At 44.6% G+C, this 20755-nt stretch overlaps 1 protein-coding gene across 1 annotated transcript in view; it reads right to left on the reverse strand.

The window, feature by feature from the left end:
* Window positions 1-20755, reverse strand: part of LOC311112674 (IgGFc-binding protein-like) — a gene marked incomplete at both ends in the record, with an annotated part of 63582 nt that overhangs the window by 2408 nt on the left and 40419 nt on the right. The window contains 24 exons of the mRNA XM_084155808.1: window positions 1370-1510; window positions 1782-1917; window positions 2646-2848; window positions 3062-3192; window positions 3290-3451; window positions 3841-4042; window positions 4160-4289; window positions 4588-4835; window positions 5033-5177; window positions 5765-5973; window positions 6463-6734; window positions 7314-7441; window positions 8972-9136; window positions 10096-10239; window positions 11179-11276; window positions 11502-11646; window positions 11903-12105; window positions 12553-12729; window positions 14634-14728; window positions 15138-15246; window positions 15429-15606; window positions 15869-16116; window positions 17006-17147; window positions 17560-17762. Coding sequence (XP_084011934.1) covers window positions 1370-1510; window positions 1782-1917; window positions 2646-2848; window positions 3062-3192; window positions 3290-3451; window positions 3841-4042; window positions 4160-4289; window positions 4588-4835; window positions 5033-5177; window positions 5765-5973; window positions 6463-6734; window positions 7314-7441; window positions 8972-9136; window positions 10096-10239; window positions 11179-11276; window positions 11502-11646; window positions 11903-12105; window positions 12553-12729; window positions 14634-14728; window positions 15138-15246; window positions 15429-15606; window positions 15869-16116; window positions 17006-17147; window positions 17560-17762 — 4014 coding nt within the window. The remainder of the gene's footprint in view (window positions 1-1369; window positions 1511-1781; window positions 1918-2645; window positions 2849-3061; window positions 3193-3289; window positions 3452-3840; window positions 4043-4159; window positions 4290-4587; window positions 4836-5032; window positions 5178-5764; window positions 5974-6462; window positions 6735-7313; window positions 7442-8971; window positions 9137-10095; window positions 10240-11178; window positions 11277-11501; window positions 11647-11902; window positions 12106-12552; window positions 12730-14633; window positions 14729-15137; window positions 15247-15428; window positions 15607-15868; window positions 16117-17005; window positions 17148-17559; window positions 17763-20755) is intronic.

Genomic DNA, 20755 nt, shown 5'->3' on the forward strand with positions numbered 1-20755 from the left:
ATAACTAGGTTGTTTTCAAGCCTCTATAAGTTTAGGCATAGGTGTGAAAATTTTAATAAAGGTTTGAATTTAGGAACAAGAGTTAGGTTAAGGTTAGTATAGTCCCGTGTGGCTCAGTTGGTAGCTTGCAACACCAGGGTTGTTGGTTCGATTCCCACGGGGGACCAGTACGAGAAAAGTATGGAAAAGTTGCTCTGTAAGTTTCTCTGGATAAGAGCGTCTGCTAAATGACAAAACATTTAAAACTTGTATGTATCATTTCAGTGGGGTTCAGGTTATAGAATTATAACACAGCAACATGCGGTTCACTTGCCTCTGCAATAAGTCAGCTGAATACGTGGGACAGATGTTTTTCTCGTGCTTTTCTCTTTCGCTGGCTTCCCATGTTCTGTGTCAAAATAATCGACTTCACATAATTGACTCTGTCAAATTGGCTGCCAGTCCACCCATTATAGCATCATTGGCCTGAATAGGGAACATCTGTTCTACTCATTCTAGTTCTATGTTCAATATATCCTGCCCATCTAAATCGTTGGTCTGGTTTTACTGGGATAATATTAGCTAAGAAGTATAATATTACTATAATATTAGCTAAGAAGTATAATATTACTATAATATTAGCTAAGTAGGTAAAAAATGAATGTAAGTGAAAGTAAAAATATATATACATTTTAAGCAAGATTGAGACAGGCACTTACTTGAATCTGTGCTGTCACAATAATACGTATTTTGTTTGTTCCTGTAAACACAAAATGGTTTAGAGAGTTACCATCCATTCACAAAGGAAGAAATATACTGTACTGACAGGTGACATTAGCTTTTTCTGTCTTCTATAGTGAACAGTAAAGTCAACTGTCAGGATTATGATCAATTTGATCTTTGGTTACTTCATGTTGACATAGTAGATTTGACTCAGGACTGAGATAAACAGACGGATGTTGTGTTTTAGGGGTTGTTGAACGGTGCCTACTTTCTACAGCATTTGTAGCATAACACACAGATCAGTGCTATGATGATGACTCCCAGAGGCACCAGGACTGCGATGAATATGATCGTGTTCTTATCTGCGGGACAATGAAGAAGAAGACAGTTGCAACAACCATAGCATAGCATAGCATAGCACAGTACAGTACAGTACAGTATAGCACAGTATAGAATAGTATAGTGCAGTTTAGTACAGTATAGCATAGCATAGCATGGCATAGCACAGTACAGTACAGCACAGTACAGTACAGTATATAATAGTATAGTTTAGTACAGTACAGCATAGCATAGCATAGCATAGCATAGCATAGTACAGTACAGTACAATACAGTACAGTATAGTACAGTACAGTATAGTACAGTATCAGCTCCAGTCAGTCACGTACCCAGGCCTCCACTGGTCTCCGTCTTCTCAATCTCGCATAGTGTGCCCTCGAAACCCTCTGGACACTGACAGGTGAATAAGTCTACTGTAATCTCAGAGCAGGTACCATCATTCAGACAGGGGTCACTCAGACATGGGCTCTCTGACAAGGGGTAGGGGAGATATAGAGGGAGGGGGAGAGAGAGAGAGAGAGAGAGAGAGAGAGAGAGAGAGAGAGGGAGAGAGAGCGAGAGAGAGAGAGAGAGAGAGAGAGAGAGGGAGAGAGAGGGAGAGAGTGAGAGGGAGAGAGAGTTGAGAGACAGAACGTGGAGGGGTAAGTCTATTATCAAAGATGTTGCAGTCCATTTTGCACATTCAAGTTGTTCTTATTGCAACTAGTAGGGCACGAATGCATGTTCAGTTCACACACTCACTTTTGTAGCAGTCACGTGTGAAGTTGAAGACAGTACAGATGTGTGTGTCGGCACAGCCCTTGGGTTGGCACACGGCGCCCAAGGGCGTACTCTCACAGGACAGGGCACAGTCCTCTGTCACAAACTTCTCGTTAAGCTGGGGAGGGAGGGAATGGAAGGATGGAGAGAGAGAGAGAGAGAGAGAAATGGAAGGGGAAAGAGACAGGGTTATACACACCACACCCTTCAATCATGTCTCAACACCAGTTCTTAAATTCACTTTAGTCATCAGATTTTGTGTTTCATCTCAACAACTGACTGCACTACAGTGACCTGTGAGGAGTAAGGTTATTGGACACGTAGCCTTTAGAGCTAACAAACACTACAGTATTAAAAAACGGAAGAAAAATACAATAAAATAATAAAATAAATATAAAAAAACTAAAAACTAACAACAAACAAAACAACACTACAGTATTAATCTCTTATCGTGTATTATAAACCGGGTGGGTCGAGGCCTGAATGCTGATTGGCTGAAAGCCGTGGTATATCAGACTGTAGACCATGGGTATGACAAAACGTTACTTTTTACTATTCTAATTACGTTGGTAACCGGTTTATAATAGCAATAGACCACCTCGGGGGGTTGTGGTATGTGGCCAATATACCACGGCTAAGGACTGTATCCAGGGGTTCCGCATTGCGTCATGCGTAAGAACAGCCCTTAGCCGTGGTATAATGGCCATATACGACACTTCCTCTGGCCTTATTGCTTAATGAACCCACCAGGTAGTACCGGTCCAGGTTGGTATAGCCACACTTGTTGTATCCTTCTGTACTAAGTAGTTTTACTATATTCTACTGAATTGTACTATATTAACTCACATGGTAGTATCTATCCAGGTAGGTGCAGCCACACTCGCTGTAGGGAACACAGCTGCCTCCGCTCATGGTGAACCCTGGGGAACACTGGCACCCCTCAACACAGGCTGTGAAGTCACACTCGGAGGGAGCGGCCAGGTCAGCGCAGGAGGCGGGGCAAGGGGTCATACACTCAGAGTAGGTACTGTTGGCTACACAGCTCAGGACTGGAGGGGGAGAGAGAGGGGAGAGAGGGGGAGAAAGGGAGAGAGAGAGAGACAGAGAGAGGAGGGAACAAGAGAGGGGGGAGGGAACAAGTGAGTGTGTGTGTGCATGCACACATGTGAGATTGTGTCTGTATATATGCGTGTAAATGCGTGCATTTGTGTGTGTGTATAATAGCATATCTGTAGTAGTGTGTGTGTGTCTGTGTATCTTACCACAGCCCAGCTGTTGTCTCCAGTTGCCCAGTTTGACTCCAGCCTCTTGGCAGGCCAGGGCGTACACCTCATAACTGTCACAACGCAGGGAGGCGGTTTCCTGATCCGCACACAGGTCAAACAAACAGTCCCTGGAAGAACACACACGAGACGGTGAGTCGACAAGATAGTTCAAATACATCTATACACACTTGATAAACAGGGTCAAACTTCTCTCTCTCTACTCACTCCTGGAAGCTGTTGGGCAGTAGTGGTGCATGGCAGGCAGCGAAGGGTCCTGTAGGGTCTGATATGGCTCCACATTGTTTAATACCATTCAACTCAGCCAGCTGAGCGTCAGTACAACCTGCTGTCTCAAAGCCTGTCTCTGGGTCTGTCTCCACATCACGCCTAGGGAGGGTGAAGAGGGTGAGGAGAGGTTGAGGAAGAAGTAGAACTGATATATCAGTTTTTAATTTTTATAAAATTGCAAAAATGTCTAAACCTGTTTCTGCTTTGTCATTATGGGGTATTGTGAGTAGATTGATAAGGGGAAAAAACAATTTAATCCATTTTAGAATAAGGCTGTAACGTAACAAAATGTGGAAAAATATAAGGGGTCTGAATACTTTCCGAATGCACTGTATGTACACTCAATCATCTAAACACACCTATTTTCTGTTGGCTGTGTTTATAAATATAGTAGATTATGAATGTATGTATTAATGAACCAAGAAATAAGCTAATGAATGAAATGTGTTTTTATTCTGTTTATACATAATCCAGTGATTCCCTCTCACCTGTGCAGATGCACCATCTTGGGGAGGTCTGATGTCACTAGCTCCGCCCCCTGCCTGTCAGTCACCCTCCAGCTGTTTCCGAACTCTTCAAGGTTCCGCGTCAAGGTTCCATCTGGTTTCATGTACTCATTCCTGGAGATCCCGTCATAGTTCCCACACAGACCCCTCACCCTGTCCCTGTACGTACTGGGTAGGATCACCTCTGTTAAGGAGGGAGGGAGGGAGGGAGGGAGGGAGGGAGGGAATGAGTGCGTGAGTGAGTGAGTGAGGGAAGGAGGAGTGACTGACTGACTGGTGCAGTCTCTTTCTAGTCTCTCACCTGCGTGCCGCTTGCCGTCGAAGCGTACGGTCATGCCGAAGTCGGCGACCAGCTGGACGTTCTTAGAGTTCATGGTGATGGTTAGGCCACCTCTAGGACTGAGAGGGGGAGCGACACGCTCACCGTTCACCTACAGGGAGAACGGAAGTGATTAGATTATTATTGTAATTTTTTTAATGCATTGATAATCCACCGAAAGTATTCTAATGTTGCTGTTGTGGCTCTACAGATGATCCAACCAGTCTTAAACCTTCATAGGCATTGGAAATGATCCACTAGTGGGTCTCAAACCACCATTTGAAAAACATAATATTTCTATGTAAAAACAACCCAGCACCTGCTAATGAATGGCTGCACTCACTATACCGTGGGATTCGTCTCCTCTTCCATTCACTCTATCTAAATACATGTTCTTCCATTCAACTCACCAGTACTACTTTCTTCTGCAGGAAGCGGATGCTGACTCCGTAGACGTCTACATACACCTCATCCAGGTAGGAGACCTTCCTGCTGCCACCAGGACGGATGTTCTTCCCCCGCACCTGCAGATCGACCAGTGAGTTGGGGAGGTCGTGACCCTGGGTCAGGGTATAGGTATAAGGGCCCTGGAAGTGGTGGTTGAGCCCATCGAACGTACGGTAGTGGGGGTCGCCTTGGATATTACACCTGTGGAACTCTGGAGACGGGGTGGGAGGGAAAGGGAAAGCTGTATGAGCAGGTAGTAACATACAACAAGATACTATATATTATGTTACTATAAGGCTGTTATAAGCCCAGGGTTTGTGAGTATTGAGTATTAGTATCTGTAATAATATCTATTAGTACTACACGTGGAGTTGGATGTATTATTGGGAGTATAATTGGGAGGATTACTCTCAGGTTTGCAGTAGAGGTCTCCATATTTGTCCATAGTGCAGACAGAATTGTCGGGACATTTAACGTCTGAGCAGGTTATGGAGCCTCCCAGGTTACAGGTACACCGGTCATCACAGTGGTCAGTCAACCACGAGTCTCCCACCTGAAACACACACATCAGGATTATGACTGACTGTTGATTGACTGTTGATTTTTTCTCCCCAAATGAATTCATTCTAACTTTGATTTTTCAGTTTGAGTTTAGGTTTTAGTCTGAGTTTTTAGTAGGCTAGGCTCACTTGATGACATATCAGCTAGAGTTAATATCAGCTAGAGTTAATATCAGCTAGAGTTAATATCAGACAGAGGTAATATCAGCTAGAGTTAATATCAGCTAGAGTTAATATCAGACAGAGGTAATATCAGACAGAGGTAATATCAGCTAGAGTTAATATCAGCTAGAGTTAATATCAGCTAGAGTTAATATCAGACAGAGGTAATATCAGACAGAGTTAATATCAGCTAGAGTTAATATAAGCTAGAGTTCATATCAGACAGAGTTCATATCAGACAGAGGTAATATCAGACAGAGGTAATATCAGCTAGAGTTAATATCAGACAGAGTTAATATCAGACAGAGTTAATATCAGCTAGAGGTAATATCAGACAGAGGTAATATCATCTGATGAGAGGAAGCCTGTGTGTGAGTGAGAGTGTGTGTCTGTGTGCATGTGTACCAATCAGACTCACATCATGGTACTCTCCCACTCTGTCCACACATCCACACTTGGCCAGAGGAACACACTGCACATCACTGAGGACGAACCCTGCATTACACTGGCACCCCTCAACGCAGGTGGTGGAGGGCTGGTAGCAGTGCGTAGGGAACAGGTCAGAGCAGGTGGGGGGGCAGGGGGCCGTGCAGTCAGAGTAGTGGCTATTGGGGGGGCACGGCAGGGCTGGAGGAGGGAGAGGAGGGGGGAGAGAGAGGTTAGAAGACAACCACAACACAACACATGACGTTTGTTCAATATATTCTTGGTACATAATATCATACCCTCCCTCTCCCCACCTCCCTTTGCCCCTCCCTCCCTCCCTCCCTCCCACCCTCTCCACCTCCCCTCCCTCTCTCTCCACCTCCCCTCCCTCTCTCTCCAACTCTCTCCCTCCCACCTCCCTCCCCCTCTCTCTCCACCTCCCCTCCCCTCCCTCCCCCTCTCTCCATCCCTCCTCCCTCCCCCTCTCTCTCCACCTCCCCCCCCTCTCTTCCTCCCTCATCCCTCCCACCTCCCTCCCCCTCTCTCTCCACCTCCCCTCCCTCCCCCTCTCTCCCTCCCACCTCACTCCCCCTCTCTCTCTCTCCACCTCCCCTCCCTCATCCCTCCCACCTCCCCTCCCCCTCTCTCTCCACCTCCCCTCCCCTCCTCCCTTTTCCCATCTTCACTTACGACAGAATGTATTGTTCCTCCAGCTGATGGTAACCCCGGCTGACTGACAGGCTTGTGCGTATGCTTCCACGTTATCACACAGTGTGGCCTGCATGCCATCGTATTCACACATGTCATACACGCAGTTCCCCAGAAAGGCCTCCGGGGGCAGTAAAGAGTGGCAGGGCTTGAACTTGTCTCCGAGGATGATAGAAGAACACAGGGTCTCGTACTGTTTCTCTTCTTCTGCCGTGCAGTTGGGGTGGATGCTGGGACGCTCATCTGGCGAGCACCTGGAGGGATGAAGAGAGAGAGAAAGATGGGTTGGATGGATGGAAGGAGAGAGGGATGTATTTGTATTTATTATGGATCCCCATTAGCTGCTGCCTGGGGTCCAGCAAAATTAAGGCAGTTATACAAATTTTTTAAACATTACAATACATTCAGAACAGATTTCACAACATATTAAGTGTGTGCCCTCAGGCCTCTACTCTACTACCACATATCTACAACACAACATCCATGTGTACGTGTGTGTATAGTGTGTATATTATCGTGTGTGTGTATGCATGTGTCTGTGTCTATGTTTGTGTTGCTTCACAGTCCCCGCTGTTCCATAAGGTGTATTTTTATCAGTTTTTAAAAATCTAATTTTACTGCTTGCATGAGTTACTTGATGTGGAATAGAGTTCCATGTCTGTGGTAGAGAAAGGGAGGAGAATATATCTACAGAGATGGATATCTACATATCAGCAATGTGGGGGAACGTGAGTTTGTTCTTGTATATGAATCCTTCTCATTCAGGTGTACCACATGACCTGACCAAGAAACAGCTCTAGAAAGAAAAAGGTAAGAGGTCAAAGGTGACTGACCCTGGGTCTGAGTCTCCCTCTGACTTCCAGCTGTTGCCCAGTTCTATCACGTCCTTGGCCAGCTTTCCGTCTGGTTTCAGGTTGTCATCAGACGAGTTCATGTTGAAGTTACCACACATACCACACACCTGGAGAGATATGGAGAGAGAGAGAGAGAGAGAGAGAGAGAGAGAGAGAGAGAGAGAGGTGTGAGTATTGACACTGACTGAAGATATACATTAAGAGTGAAGTTTGTATAACAAACAGAATGGATATATCTGTGATGAGTGACAAGGCAGAGAAAAGTATCATCCATTTGATCATCCATCTGTCACCGTATAATGTAGAAGATTACCAGACGGATTACCAGGACGCATACTCAGAGCATGCGCTGACCAGCTGGCAAGTGTCATCACTGACATTTTCAACCTCTCCCTGACCCAGTCTGTAATACCTACATGTTTCAAGCAGACCACCATAGTCCCTGTGCCCAAAAAAGCGAAGGTAACCTGTCTAAATGACTATCACTGACATCTGTAGCCATGAAATGCTTTGAAAGGATGGCTCACATCAACACCATCATCCCAGAAACCCTGGACCCACTCCAATTCGCATACTGCCCCAACAGATCCACAGATAACGCAATTTCTGTTGCACTCCACACTACCCTTTCCCACCTGGACAAAAGGAACACCTACGTGAGAATGCTGTTCATTGATTACAGCTCAGCTTTTAACACCATAGTGCCCTCCAAGCTCATCACTAGGTTCAGGACCCTGGGACTGAACACCTCCCTCTGCAACTGGATCCTGGACTTCCTGACGGGCCGCCCCCAGGTGGTGAAGGTAGGTAACAACACATCCGCTACGCTGACCCTCAACACAGGGGCCCCTCAGGGGTGCGTGCTTAGTCCCCTCCTCTACTCCCTGTTCACCGACGACTATGTGGCCACGCACGACTCCAACACCATCATTAAGTTGAGACAGCCTATAGGGAGGAGGTCAAAAACTTGGCAGTGTGGTGCCAGGACAACAACCTCTCCCTCAACGCGAGCAAGACAAAGGAGCTGATCGTGTGGACTACAGGAAAAGGAGGGTCGAGAGCTTCAAGTTCCTTGGTGTCCATATCACTCCAGCTTCTACACCCAAGCCATAAGACTGCTGAACAGTTAATCACATGGCTACCCGGACTATTTACATTCACCCCCTTATTTTATTATTATGTTTTTTTTATATTTAATTGTTTTTATATCAGGCTCCATGTACACTCACTGAACCACACACACACACACACACACACACACACACACACACACACACACACACACACACACACACACACACACACACACACACACACACACATACACACACACACACATTCCTTGACACTTCACATTTTTTTGTGTTACTATTTTACTTTATTTTATTTAGCACATTTTTCTTACTTACTTTTTAAAAACGTTGCATTGTTGGTTAAGGGTTCGTAAGTAAGCATTTCACGGTAGGTCTACATCTGTTGTATTCGGGGCATGTGACAATAAAACTGTATTTGATTTGATTTGAAGACTGCAAATTACATGTTTTTGTGAAAGAGGCTTACTTTTACCATCATTATTAGTTAGATTATATGTATTATCATTCAGTAACATTATAATAGTTGGGTCCAGTCGTATGTACCTTGTTGAAGTATTCTCCAGGGATGGTGATCTCCAGGTGGTGGACTCCATCAAACTTGACCTTCAGTCCAAAGTCAGTGTCCAGCAGACTGTAGACACCACTACTCAAGACCCTGGCCCCGGCCACACCGATCGACAGAGGAGTACGCACCCTGTGCCCATTCAACTGGAGAGGAGGGGGGGGGAGATAGAGGGGAGAGGGAGAAAGAGGAGGTTATTAGTGGTGATCAATAATCAATTATAAGGCTTATGGGTTGTTGTTTATCAAACTAGACCATCACAGCTTCCATGGGCGGTTCCAGGGAGGGGCTTGCCGGTGCTGAAGCCCCCTCTAGAATAGGCCACCTCCATTAGCACCCCTAGAAACAATGTTTTAGTACAGGCAAACCCCCCTGCCTCCACTGTTTCCCCTGCCTCCCCTGTCTCCCCTGTCTCCTCTGCCTCCCCTGTCTCCCCTGCCTCCCCTGTCTCCCCTGTCTCCCCTGCCTCCCCTGTCTCCCCTGCCTCCCCTGTCTCCTCTGCCTCCCCTGCCTCCCCTGCCTCCCCTGTCTCCCCTGTCTCCCCTGCCTCCCCTGTCTCCCCTGCCTCCCCTGTCTCCTCTGCCTCCCCTGTCTCCCCTGTCTCTCTTGTCTCCCATGCTTCCACTGCCTCCCCTGTCTCCTCTGCCTCCCCTGTCTCTCCTGCCTCTCTTGTCTCCCCTGCCTCCCCTGTCTCCCCTGTCTCCTCTGCCTCCCCTGCCTCCCCTGCCTCCCCTGTCTCCCTTGTCTCCTCTGCCTCCCTTGTCTCCTCTGCCTCCCTTGTCTCCTCTGCCTCCCTTGTCTCCTCTGCCTCCCTTGTCTCCTCTGCCTCCCCTGTCTCCCCTGTCTCACCTGTCTCCACCTAATCCCCTGTCTCCCCTGTCTCCACTGCCAGCTTCATAGAGAGGAGAATAGTGATTATTGATGATGAATAATGACCAATACCATAACGGTAACTCTACTATCTGACTAAAACAAGTTGACAAAGCAGAGAACTGCTGTACTTTCTGGGAAATCTGATTAATAGCTAACAGTAATATATACTCCCCAAGGCCTCCCTCCCTCCCTCCCTCCCTCCATCCCCAAGGCCTCCCTCCCTCCATCTCACCAGAACTCTGTGGCTCTTCTGTAGCGTGACATTGGCGTTGGGAAGGTAGACCGTAACAGAGTGCACGTACGACGCCTCTGGTTGGCCGCGCTCCTCATTCTTCGCCACAATAGTGAACGGAGTTACCTTGGTGGACCTACACACCTGAGAGAGAGAGAGAGAGAGAGAGAGAGAGAGAGAGGGATGGAGGGAGAGAGAGATCAGTTACACAGAGGGAGCGTGGGAGAGAGATGGGGATGAAGGGATGGATGGAGGGAGAGAGAGAGAGACAGAGAGATGGGGATGGAGGGATGGATGGAGGGAGAGAGAGAGAGAGAGAGAGCGATGGGGATGGCGGGAGAGAGAGAGAGAGAGATGGGGATGGAGGGATGGGTGGAGGGAGAGAGAGAGAGATGGGATGGAGGGATGGATGGAGGGAGAGAGAGAGATGGAGATGGAGATGGAGGGATGGATGAGGGAGAGAGAGAGAGCGATGGGGATGGATGGATGGAGAGAGAGAGAGAGAGAGAGAGAGAGAGAGAGAGAGAGAGAGAGAGAGAGAGAGAGAGAGAGAGATGGGATGGAGGGAGGGATGGAGAGAGCGAGAGAGAGAGAGAGTTGGGGATGGAGGGATGGATGGAGGGAGAGAGAGAGAGATGGGGATGGAGGGATGGATGGAGAGAGAGAGAGAGAGAGATGGGGATGGAGGGATGGATGGAGGGAGAGAGAGAGAGATGGGGATGGAGGGATGGATGGAGGGAGAGAGAGAGAGATGGGGATGGAGGGATGGATGGAGGGAGAGAGAGAGAGAGAGAGAGAGAGAGAGAGAGAGATGGGGAAGGAGGGATGGATGGAGGGAGAGAGAGAGAGAGAGATGGGATGGAGGGATGGATGGAGGGAGAGAGAGAGAGATGGGGATGGAGGGATGGATGGAGGGAGAGAGAGAGAGAGAGAGAGAGAGAGAGATGGGGAAGGAGGGATGGATGGAGGGAGAGAGAGAGAGAGAGATGGGATGGAGGGATGGATGGAGGGAGAGAGAGAGAGATGGGGATGGAGGGATGGATGGAGGGAGAGAGAGAGAGATGAGAGGATGACTTTACTCACCTCTACCAGGGTGTAGGTACAGGTACCCATAAAGGTGTGCATAACACCGTCAAAGGTGTAGTAGTGAGGATCTCCAGACACATGACACACAGCCAAACCTATAGAACGGACAGAGATACTGAATTCTCAGAGTGTTGCTGAGTTTGATGGGCTAAAAGAAATGAACTATCAATTACATTTTTTGTCCCAGTAAAAGGTCTGAAATGTAGAACAATGACAACTGAGCCTGATAATTAAATCACTTCTTATGTGTTAAGTGTTAATAGCCTAAAAGTGGGTGTGGTATTTAGTGTTAAGGGCCTAAAAGTAGGTGTGGTATTTACCTGTTGAGACACATCCCAGCTCTCCCTCCAACACCTTACACTCCTGGGCGGGGCTACACTGCCACGGCTCACAGGTGATGTTGTTGCCAGGGTTACACTTACAACGCTCCGAACAGTCCAGCTCAGTGAACCAACTGTCTCCCACCTAGGAAACACACAGACATAAACATTAGACACATACAAATCTGCCACAGGAATACGAGCTAGCCTTAAACATAGTCTGACAAATGTAGAGTACTAAAAGCTAAGCTGTGCTTTTGCAAACAGAGACTAAAACTAAAACTATTTCAAACGGTTTATGTGACGACTTGAACTCTAGCTAACATTATTCCCATGAGTTCCAGGTCATCGTATTGACTTCTGTGAAAGCAACGATAAAAAACGGTGACTATCTTGCTTACCGGTCTATAGTTGTTATCCTCGTCGGTGCAGCCACACTGGCTGGGTGGGACACACTTGTCCCCGCTGAGGATCATTCCGGGGTCACACACACACCCCTCTACGCAGGGCTGGGTACAGGTGGAGTTGAAAGTAGGGTTCTGACAGCTGGAGGGACAGGCGTTACCACAGGGCTCGTAGTGGCTTCCTGGGAGACACTTCAGAGCTGGGGGGAGAGATGGAGGACATGTTGGTTAATCTCAATAAAGGTAGTATGATGGTGTCTAACTTTCCCTGGGGGGGGGGTTATGTATTGATACTGAGACTGATCCTTGCCACTTTCACAGTGCTGCTGCTTTCTAACCCTTCAAGGACATACAGGTACGGTAACATACAGTTACAGTAACATACAGTTACAGTAACAAACAGTTACGGTAACAAACAAATACAGTAACATACAGGTACGGTAACATACAGTTACAGTATGTTACAGTACATTGACAGGTTTCTTAGTAGAAGCACAGCCTAGTGTTTTACATAGAGAAGACACAGGTGTGTGTGTTACAACAGAAGGTAAAGTTGTAAAGACTGTTTCTTGGTGTGTGACTTACGACAGGTGTGTGTGAGTGTGTGTGACTTACGACAGGTGTGTGTGTGTGTGTGTGTGACTTACGACAGAAGGTGTTGTTCCTCCATGCGATGGGCACTCCAGCCAAGGCACACAGGTCAGCATAGCTCTCTATAGCCTGGCACAGAGCCACCGTCTCCCCTCCTGTAGCACACTGGTCATACACACAGTTCTCCTGGTAGATGTTGGGGAGAACCACCGCGTGGCACGGCTTAAAGATACCTGGGACACAATGGAGAATGACAGAGATACGGTTTTAGTGAAGGGGGAGACTGAAATATACATTACAAGTTGTGTCTAGTATATTTTACGTAACAGCTTTGGTGAAAGAAAGTATGTTTGAGCATTTTCTTTAAATCACTGTCTACATTATTTTTTTATTTTTCATACTGGTCCCCCGTGGGAATCGAACCCACAACTCTGGTGTTGCAAATGCCATGCTCTACCAACTGAGCTACATCCCTGCCGGCCATTCCCTCCCCTACCCTGGACGACGCTGGGCCAATTGTGCGTCGCCCCATGGGTCTCCCGGTCGCGGCCGGCTACGACAGAGCCTGGATACGAACCAGGATCTCTAGTGGCACAGCTAGCACTGCGATGCAGTGCCTTAGACCACTGCGCCACTTGGGAGTGTCTTTGTCTGTGTGTGTGTGTGTGTGTCAGTGGAGGCTCCTCAGAGGAGGAAGGGGAGGACCATCCTCCTCAGTGAATTTCATAAAAATAAGAATTGTAAAACATAAAAAAAAGTATCATTTTTAGATAAAACGATACTAAATATAATCACGTCACCAAATAACACTATTTTGCAATTAAGGTCTACAGTAGCCTCAACAGCACTCTGTAGGGTAGCACCATTGTGTAGCCAGAGGACAGCTAGCTTCCGTCCTCCTCTGGGTACATTGACTTCAATACAAAACCTAGGAGGCTCATGGTTCTCACCCCCTTCCATAGACTTACACAGTAATTATGACAACTTCCGGAGGACATCCTCCAGCCTATCAGAGCTCTTGCAGCATGAACTGACATGTAGTCCACCCAATCAAAGGATCATATAATGAATCTAGTACTGAAAGCATAAGCTACAGCTAGCTAACACTGTTGTATATAAAATATGATGAGTAGTTGACTCAAAGAGAGAGAAAGACAATAGTTGAACAGAAGCAACAGAGAAATAGAGAGAGAGGGAGAGATTTCGTCTCACTTACTTAGCTAGCAAATGCAGCTAGCTAGTGTAGCCTACTGAAACACCCTGCTCAGAGGGATGCTATGTTAGCTAGCTGGCTATGACTTTCCAACACAACACTGGAGCTCTTCCAAGTCAAGGTAAGCTTTTGGTATTACTAATTTATTGCCACCGGGGCCCGCCGGTGTAACTGCTTACTGACTGTACACTGTAACGTTACTGCATGATTGTAGCGGGTTTACTAACACGTTAGTTCTATTAGCTATGCTGACTATGATGTTACTTTAGCTAATACTGTGACAACGATGTAGGCTGTTTGTAGAGGCTTGGCTTGGAAAGGTTTTTTCGCCTGGTCACATACAGCTGATTTGTTGTGCATTGAAGTCGACAAGCGAAGGGAAGACAAGGAATACAACGGTTGCCATGAGAGTGAACTCTGTTTACGCGTGATCAGGAGTGTATTCATTCTGCCGATTCTGTTGAAAAACGTTTCTTAAACGGAAGCAAACGGAACAAAACAGGGGATAAACATACCTGAATTTGTCCAATAGAAACTCTCGTTTGCAACTGTTGGACTAATGATTACACCCTATATAAGCTAGATGCAGGCAAGAGTGTGCAAGGCGGTATTGAATGTCAATGTCTGTCACCTCAAATCTCTCAACCTGTGTGCACCTACGTTGTAAACTTTCATTCATAGGCTAGGTTGTAGTAACCTCATGATGGGTATAGGGAAAATGTGAGTGTCATGTAGTAGCCTAAACCTATCGATGTTACATTGAGCTGGGTGAATGGAATATGAATTACAGTCATCCAATATGCAGTAATAGAAATAAGGCCATGCTCATGAAAAAAATAAATAAAAAATCCTCATTATAAACGGCACTGACCTCCCCTGGTGTGTGTGTGTGTGTGTGTGTGTTTGTGTGTGTGTGTGTCTCACCGTTAGGGTCACTGATCATCCCACAGCTGGTAGGTTTCTCAGCCTCTGCCTCCACCTTGGCATCACACTCCTCCTCTCCTCCACCATGGGTACAGCTGAGAAGGAGAGAGGGATGGAGGGATTAAAGAAAGGGATGAACGTCAAAGACGTCACTGTCGAGGAGTGAAATGAAATCTCCATGGAGACAGACGTGTAGTAGGTCCCATTTGATACAAAACAGTGGATTCATGTAAAAGTCTGGTTCTGGTATCATTTTAGCAGATGCTCTTATTCAGAGAAACTTACAGTAAGTAATGAGTGCATACATTTGTGTACTGGTCCCCCATTGGAATCAAACCCACAACCCTGGTATTGCAAGTGCCATGCTCTACCAACTGAGCCACACAGGACCCTATCCCAGGTGTATCCCAGGTCAGACTATAGTACTTCCTGAAAAATACTGGATACATAAAACCATTCAATTCATGAATGTAAAAGAAACGGAAACAGGTGCGTGAGACTCACTCGGGGCGGTCGTCGGGCACCTGCCAGCTCTCTCCTAGTTCGTTGGTGTTGCCAGCTGGTTTACCATCTGGCTTGATGTTGTCATCTCCAGGTTGGTCATTGAAGTTTCCTATTAGACAGACAATCACCAAATTCTATACAATGTAATTACAGAATCACTATCCAGTCAATTAGGATTTTTTAAAATAATTACTTTGTAATCGTAAGGATTTGTATGGTGTACTACTGTAGGTGTCCCTATCTGTCAATCAACTCATCATTGATTATTATATGTTGATAAACCCTTCTTACCACAGAGTCCACAGAGCAGTCCGTTGTAGGAGGAGGGCAGAGTGACTTCAGCGTGGTGGTTACCATCGAATCTCACCCGCAAGCCAAAGGTCGTCTCCAACACAACAAACTTCCCGCTCAGGTAGATCTTCACCCCATTGGTCAGAGTCACGGGAGGTGTCACCAGGGTTCCGTTGACCTGGGAGAGGGGCGGGGAGCAACCAGTTTGATTCAACGTCTTCACACAAAAAACTGACGATACAGTGCAGCAGTGAATATAATTTTGTATGTATTTCGGTTTTCTTTACTGGCTAAGGCATTACCATCTACCATCTTCTACACTGTAATGCCTGTTTGTGACACTTTGGCAGCATAATGAAATATAAATAAACAAAACGTGGGAAATGTAACATTGTGGTAACATTGAACTGTAGCTCTAATCTACCCATAATCCTCCTCACCTGTATTTTGCGTCCCTTTCCCAGGATGACGGTCATCCCGTAGACTTTGACCATGACAGCTCGGACGTACGACACCTTCTTGTTGCTGCCTCGGTGCTCGTTCTGGGTGTCGACAGTGAAATACGGCAAGCCGGAGGACTCATTGCAGGGCTTGGTGAGGGTGTAGGAGCAGGAACCCATGAAGTTATGTACCTTCTTATCGAAAGAGGTGTAGTGAGGGTCGCCCTGTACGGTGCAGATACCTGTTTCTGTGGGTAGAGGAAGGAGAGATGGAGGGTAGAGTTAAGTTATAGTTTATCATGTTTAATGAATTTATTGAGAGTTGTGGTGGTTATCAGTGGTTGTGATGTTGTTACATGTGTTGGAATCCGTGTGTGTTGTAATTCATGTGTGTTGTAAATCCTGTGTGTTGTAAATCCTGTGTGTTGTAATTAATGTGTGTTGTAATTCCTGTGTGTTGTAAATCATGTGTGTTGTAATTCATGTGTGTTGTAAATCCTGTGTGTTGTAAATCCTGTGTGTTGTAAATCCTGTGTGTTGTAATTCCTGTGTGTTGTAATTCATGTGTGTTGTAAATCCTGTGTGTTGTAAATCCTGTGTGTTGTAATTCATGTGTGTTGTAAATCCTGTGTGTTGTAATTCACGTGTGTTGTAATTAATGTGTGTTGTAATTTATGTGTTGTAAATCCTGTGTGTTGTAATTCATGTGTGTTGTAAATCATGTGTGTTGTAAATCCTGTGTGTTGTAAATCCTGTGTGTTGTAATTCATGTGTGTTGTAATTCATGTGTGTTGTAAATCCTGTGTGTTGTAATTCATGTGTGTTGTAAATCCTGTGTGTTGTAATTCATGTGTGTTGTAATTCACGTGTGTTGTAATTCATGTGTGTTGTAATTTATGTGTGTTGTAAATCCTGTGTGTTGTAATTCATGTGTGTTGTAAATCCTGTGTGTTGTAATTCATGTGTGTTGTAAATCCTGTGTGTTGTAATTCATGTGTGTTGTAATTCATGTGTGTTGTAAATCCTGTGTGTTGTAATGAATGTGTGTTGTAAATCCTGTGTGTTGTAAATCCTGTGTTTTGTAATTCATGTGTGTTGTAATTCATGTGTGTTGTAAATCATATAACTGCATAGTACCCAGTGGGTGGCATCCGTACTCCCCGTCCTGCAGGCCACAGCTCTCTGTCGGGGTGCAGGTGGTGTTGTGACACTGTATCACCCCCCCTCCCAGACACACACACTTCTCCTTACAGCCCTCCAGGTACCAGTCTTCACCCACCTGAAACACACACATCATGGTGAGTCTACACGACTGTGTACAGTAGTACTGTCTTTTATTGTCATTCAGATGATTTAACATGAGTGTAGTCCAGTGTAGCTCAGTTGGTAGAGCATGGCGCTTGCAACGCCAGGGGTTGTGGGTTCGAGTCCCATGGGGGACTAGTACACAAAACAGTATAAAAATGTGTGCACTCATTACTGTTAGTCTGCTAAATGACTTAAATGTAGTTTCATTTCTACTTGTATCAGGTACTCATTATGAAAGTTTGATGCTCAATAAGAAACATAAAGTCAACTTAAGTATATATTAATTGTTTTATCCTTTATTTAACCAGAGAGGTCACATTGAGATTTACATGATTAAACAGTATTAAACATTAACTTAGGTGAAAAACAGGAGTGTTACTCACAGGATGATAGTCTCCGGAGGAGTCGACACAGCCACAGTCTTTAACAGGAACACACTTGTCGTCACTGAGGATAAAGCCGGGGTTACACTCACACCCCTCCACACACGCCTCGGAGCAGCCAGGGGGGCCGTTGACACCCAGACAGGTCTCTGGACAGGAGCTCACACACATGGAGTAAGAACTGTTGGGAGGACAGGCCAGGGCTACAGAGGTAGAGGAGAGAGGAGGAGAGAGGAGGAGCATGGTCAGTACAGGAAGGTCTTCTGAATCATAAAGCGCCTAACATTTCCAAACATGATCAAGGAAGCTTTTAGTGATAGGTTTAATGCTTTAATATTTAATCATTTCTGTCCTCCGAATTCATATTCATTATATAAATAGGCCTGTTTAATTTTGTCTGGCTTGCTGTTCCAAATATAATTGAATATTTATTTCTCATATAATAAAAAAAAAAAACTGTTCGCTAGGCGTAGGCAAGACCATAAGCAAATAGGTAAACTGGGATAATACTAAAGAGTTAATCAGGGTGACTTTTCCACAAATTGACAGGTATTTACCTTTCCATGGTAGCAAGATCTTATCTATTTTTGCTAACTTTCTATTAAAATGTATTGGAGTGAGATCATTTATTTAATATATGTATTCCGAGTATATCCACATCACCATCATACTATTTTATTGGTAAACTACATGGTAATGTAAAAACATTTTTAGTGATCCAATACGTAATATAATACATTTATCATTATTTGGTTGTAATCCAGAGAGGTTAGAAAATGTATCTAGATCCTCTTTGAGGCTGTGGAGGGATTCAAGTTCTGGATTTAAAATAAAAAATGAATCGTGTACAATGACACCTTTGTTTTTAAGCCCTGGATTTCTAATCCCTTGATATTATTGTTGAATCTGATTTTAATAGCTAACATTTCGATGGCCATAATAAATAGATATGCCGATAGTGGACAACCTTGTTTCTCTCCTCTTGACAGTTTAAAACTTTCAGAGAAATAGCCATTATTTACTATTTTACACCTAGGGTTTCTATATATGATTTTAACCCATTTTATAAGAGATTCTCCAACATTGAAATGCTCCCAGGCATTTATATATAAACCCCAGTCGTACTTTATCAAATGCCTTTTCAAAGTCTGCTATGAATAGCAGGCCTGGTTTCCCAGATTTTTCATAGTGTTCTATTGTTTCCAGTACTTGCCTTATATTATCGCCAATGTATCGTCCATGTAAAAAAAACCTGTCTGATTAGAATTAATAATGTCCGACAATACCTTTTTAATTCTATGCGCTATACATTTTGCTCGAATTTTTGCATCACAACACTGAAGTGTAAGGGGCCTCCAATTTTTTTAATAGACTGGATCTTTATATTTTTCACTTGTATCCTGTTTCAGTAATAATGAAATCAGACCTTCTTCTTGAGTGTCTGATAATCTACCATTTACATAGGAGTGGTTAAAACATGCTAATAACGGTCCTCTGAGTATATCAAAAAAGGTTTGGTATACCTCGACTGGTATGCCATCCAACCCTGGAGTTTTCCCGGACTTAAAGTCTTTAATTGCCTCCAGAAGTTCCTCCTCTGTAATTTCACCTTCACATGAGTCTTTCTGTATGGCTGTTAATTTTACATTATCAATACAACATCATCTCTGCAATTAGCTTCAGTTAGAGGAGATGGAGGCGACTGAAACGAAAACATATGCTTAAAGTACTTTGCTTCCTCCTTCAAAATATCATGTGGTGAATCATGGGTGACTGTCATTTGTAACCAGTTTCAGTCAATTATTTTTGGTAGCATTACTATGTTGAAGATTAAAAAATTATTTGGTGCATTTTTCCCCATATTCCATCCAGTTTGCTTTATTTTTATAATATATTACACTTGATCTTTCTTGAATAACTTTCTCCATTTCTTTGAGTTTTTCCTCTAATTTATTCTGAGTCTCTATGTTACAGTTTTTATTGCTATCTATCTGTTCTGTTAGACCTTCTATTTCCTTTGTTAGTACGGACTCTTTTGACCTAAATTGCTTTTGTTTTCGAGATGAGTACTGAATTGCATGGCCTCTAAAGGCACATTTAAAGGCGTCCCATATAATAAGGGGATTTGCTGTACCTATGTTATGTCGGAAAAAATCTGTTATAAATTACTCTGTCCTAGTTAAAAACAAGTTATCATCCAATAAGCTTTGATAAAAATGTCAATATCCTCGCCCACGTGGAAATTCAGTAAGAGTAATGTACAGTTGAAGTCGTAAGTTTACATACACCTTAGCCAAATAAATTTCAACTCAGTTTTTCACAATTCCTGACATTTAATCCTAGTAAAAATTCCCTGTTTTAGGTCAGTTAGGATCACCACTTTATTTTCAGAATGTGAAATGTCAGAATAATAGTAGAGAGCATTATTTATTTCTGCTTTTATTTCTTTCATCACATTCCCAGTGGGTCAGAAGTTTACATACACTCAATTAGTATTTGGTAGCATTGTCTTTAAATTGTTTAACTTGGGTCAAACAGTTCGGGTAGCCTTCCACAAGCTTCCCACAATAAGTTGGGTGAATTTTGGCTCATTCCTCCTGACAGAGCTGGTGTAACTGAGACAGGTTTATAGGCCTCCTTGCTCGCACACGCTTTTTCAGTTCTGCCCACAAATTTACTTTAGGCCAAACAGTTCTATTTTTGTTTCATCAGACCAGAGGACATTTCTCCAAAAAAGTACGATCTTTGTCCCCATGTGCAGTTGCAAACCGTAGTCTGTCTTTGTTATGGCGGTTTTGGAGCAGTGGCTTCTTCCTTGCTGAGCGGCCTTTCAGGTTATGTCGATATAGGACTAGTTTTATTGTGGATATAGATACTTTTGTAACCGTTTCCTCCAGCATCATCTCTAGGAGACAGAACGCGTCTCCTTCCTGAGCGGAAAGATGGCTGCGTGGTCCCATGGTGTTTATACTTGCGTACTAATGTTTGTACAGATTAATGTGGTACCTTCAGGCGTTTGGAAATTGCTCCCAAGGATGAACCAGACTTGTGGAGGTCTATAATTTTTTTTCTGAGGTCTTGGCTGATTTCTTTTGATTTTCCCATGATGTCAAGCAAAAATGCACTGAGTTTGAAGGTATGCCATGAAAGACATCCACAGGTACACCTCCAATTGACTCAAATTATGTCAATTAGC

Source organism: Coregonus lavaretus, assembly GCF_964263955.1.
Source record: "Coregonus lavaretus genome assembly, chromosome: 39".
In the NCBI taxonomy this organism is placed as follows: domain Eukaryota; kingdom Metazoa; phylum Chordata; class Actinopteri; order Salmoniformes; family Salmonidae; genus Coregonus; species Coregonus lavaretus.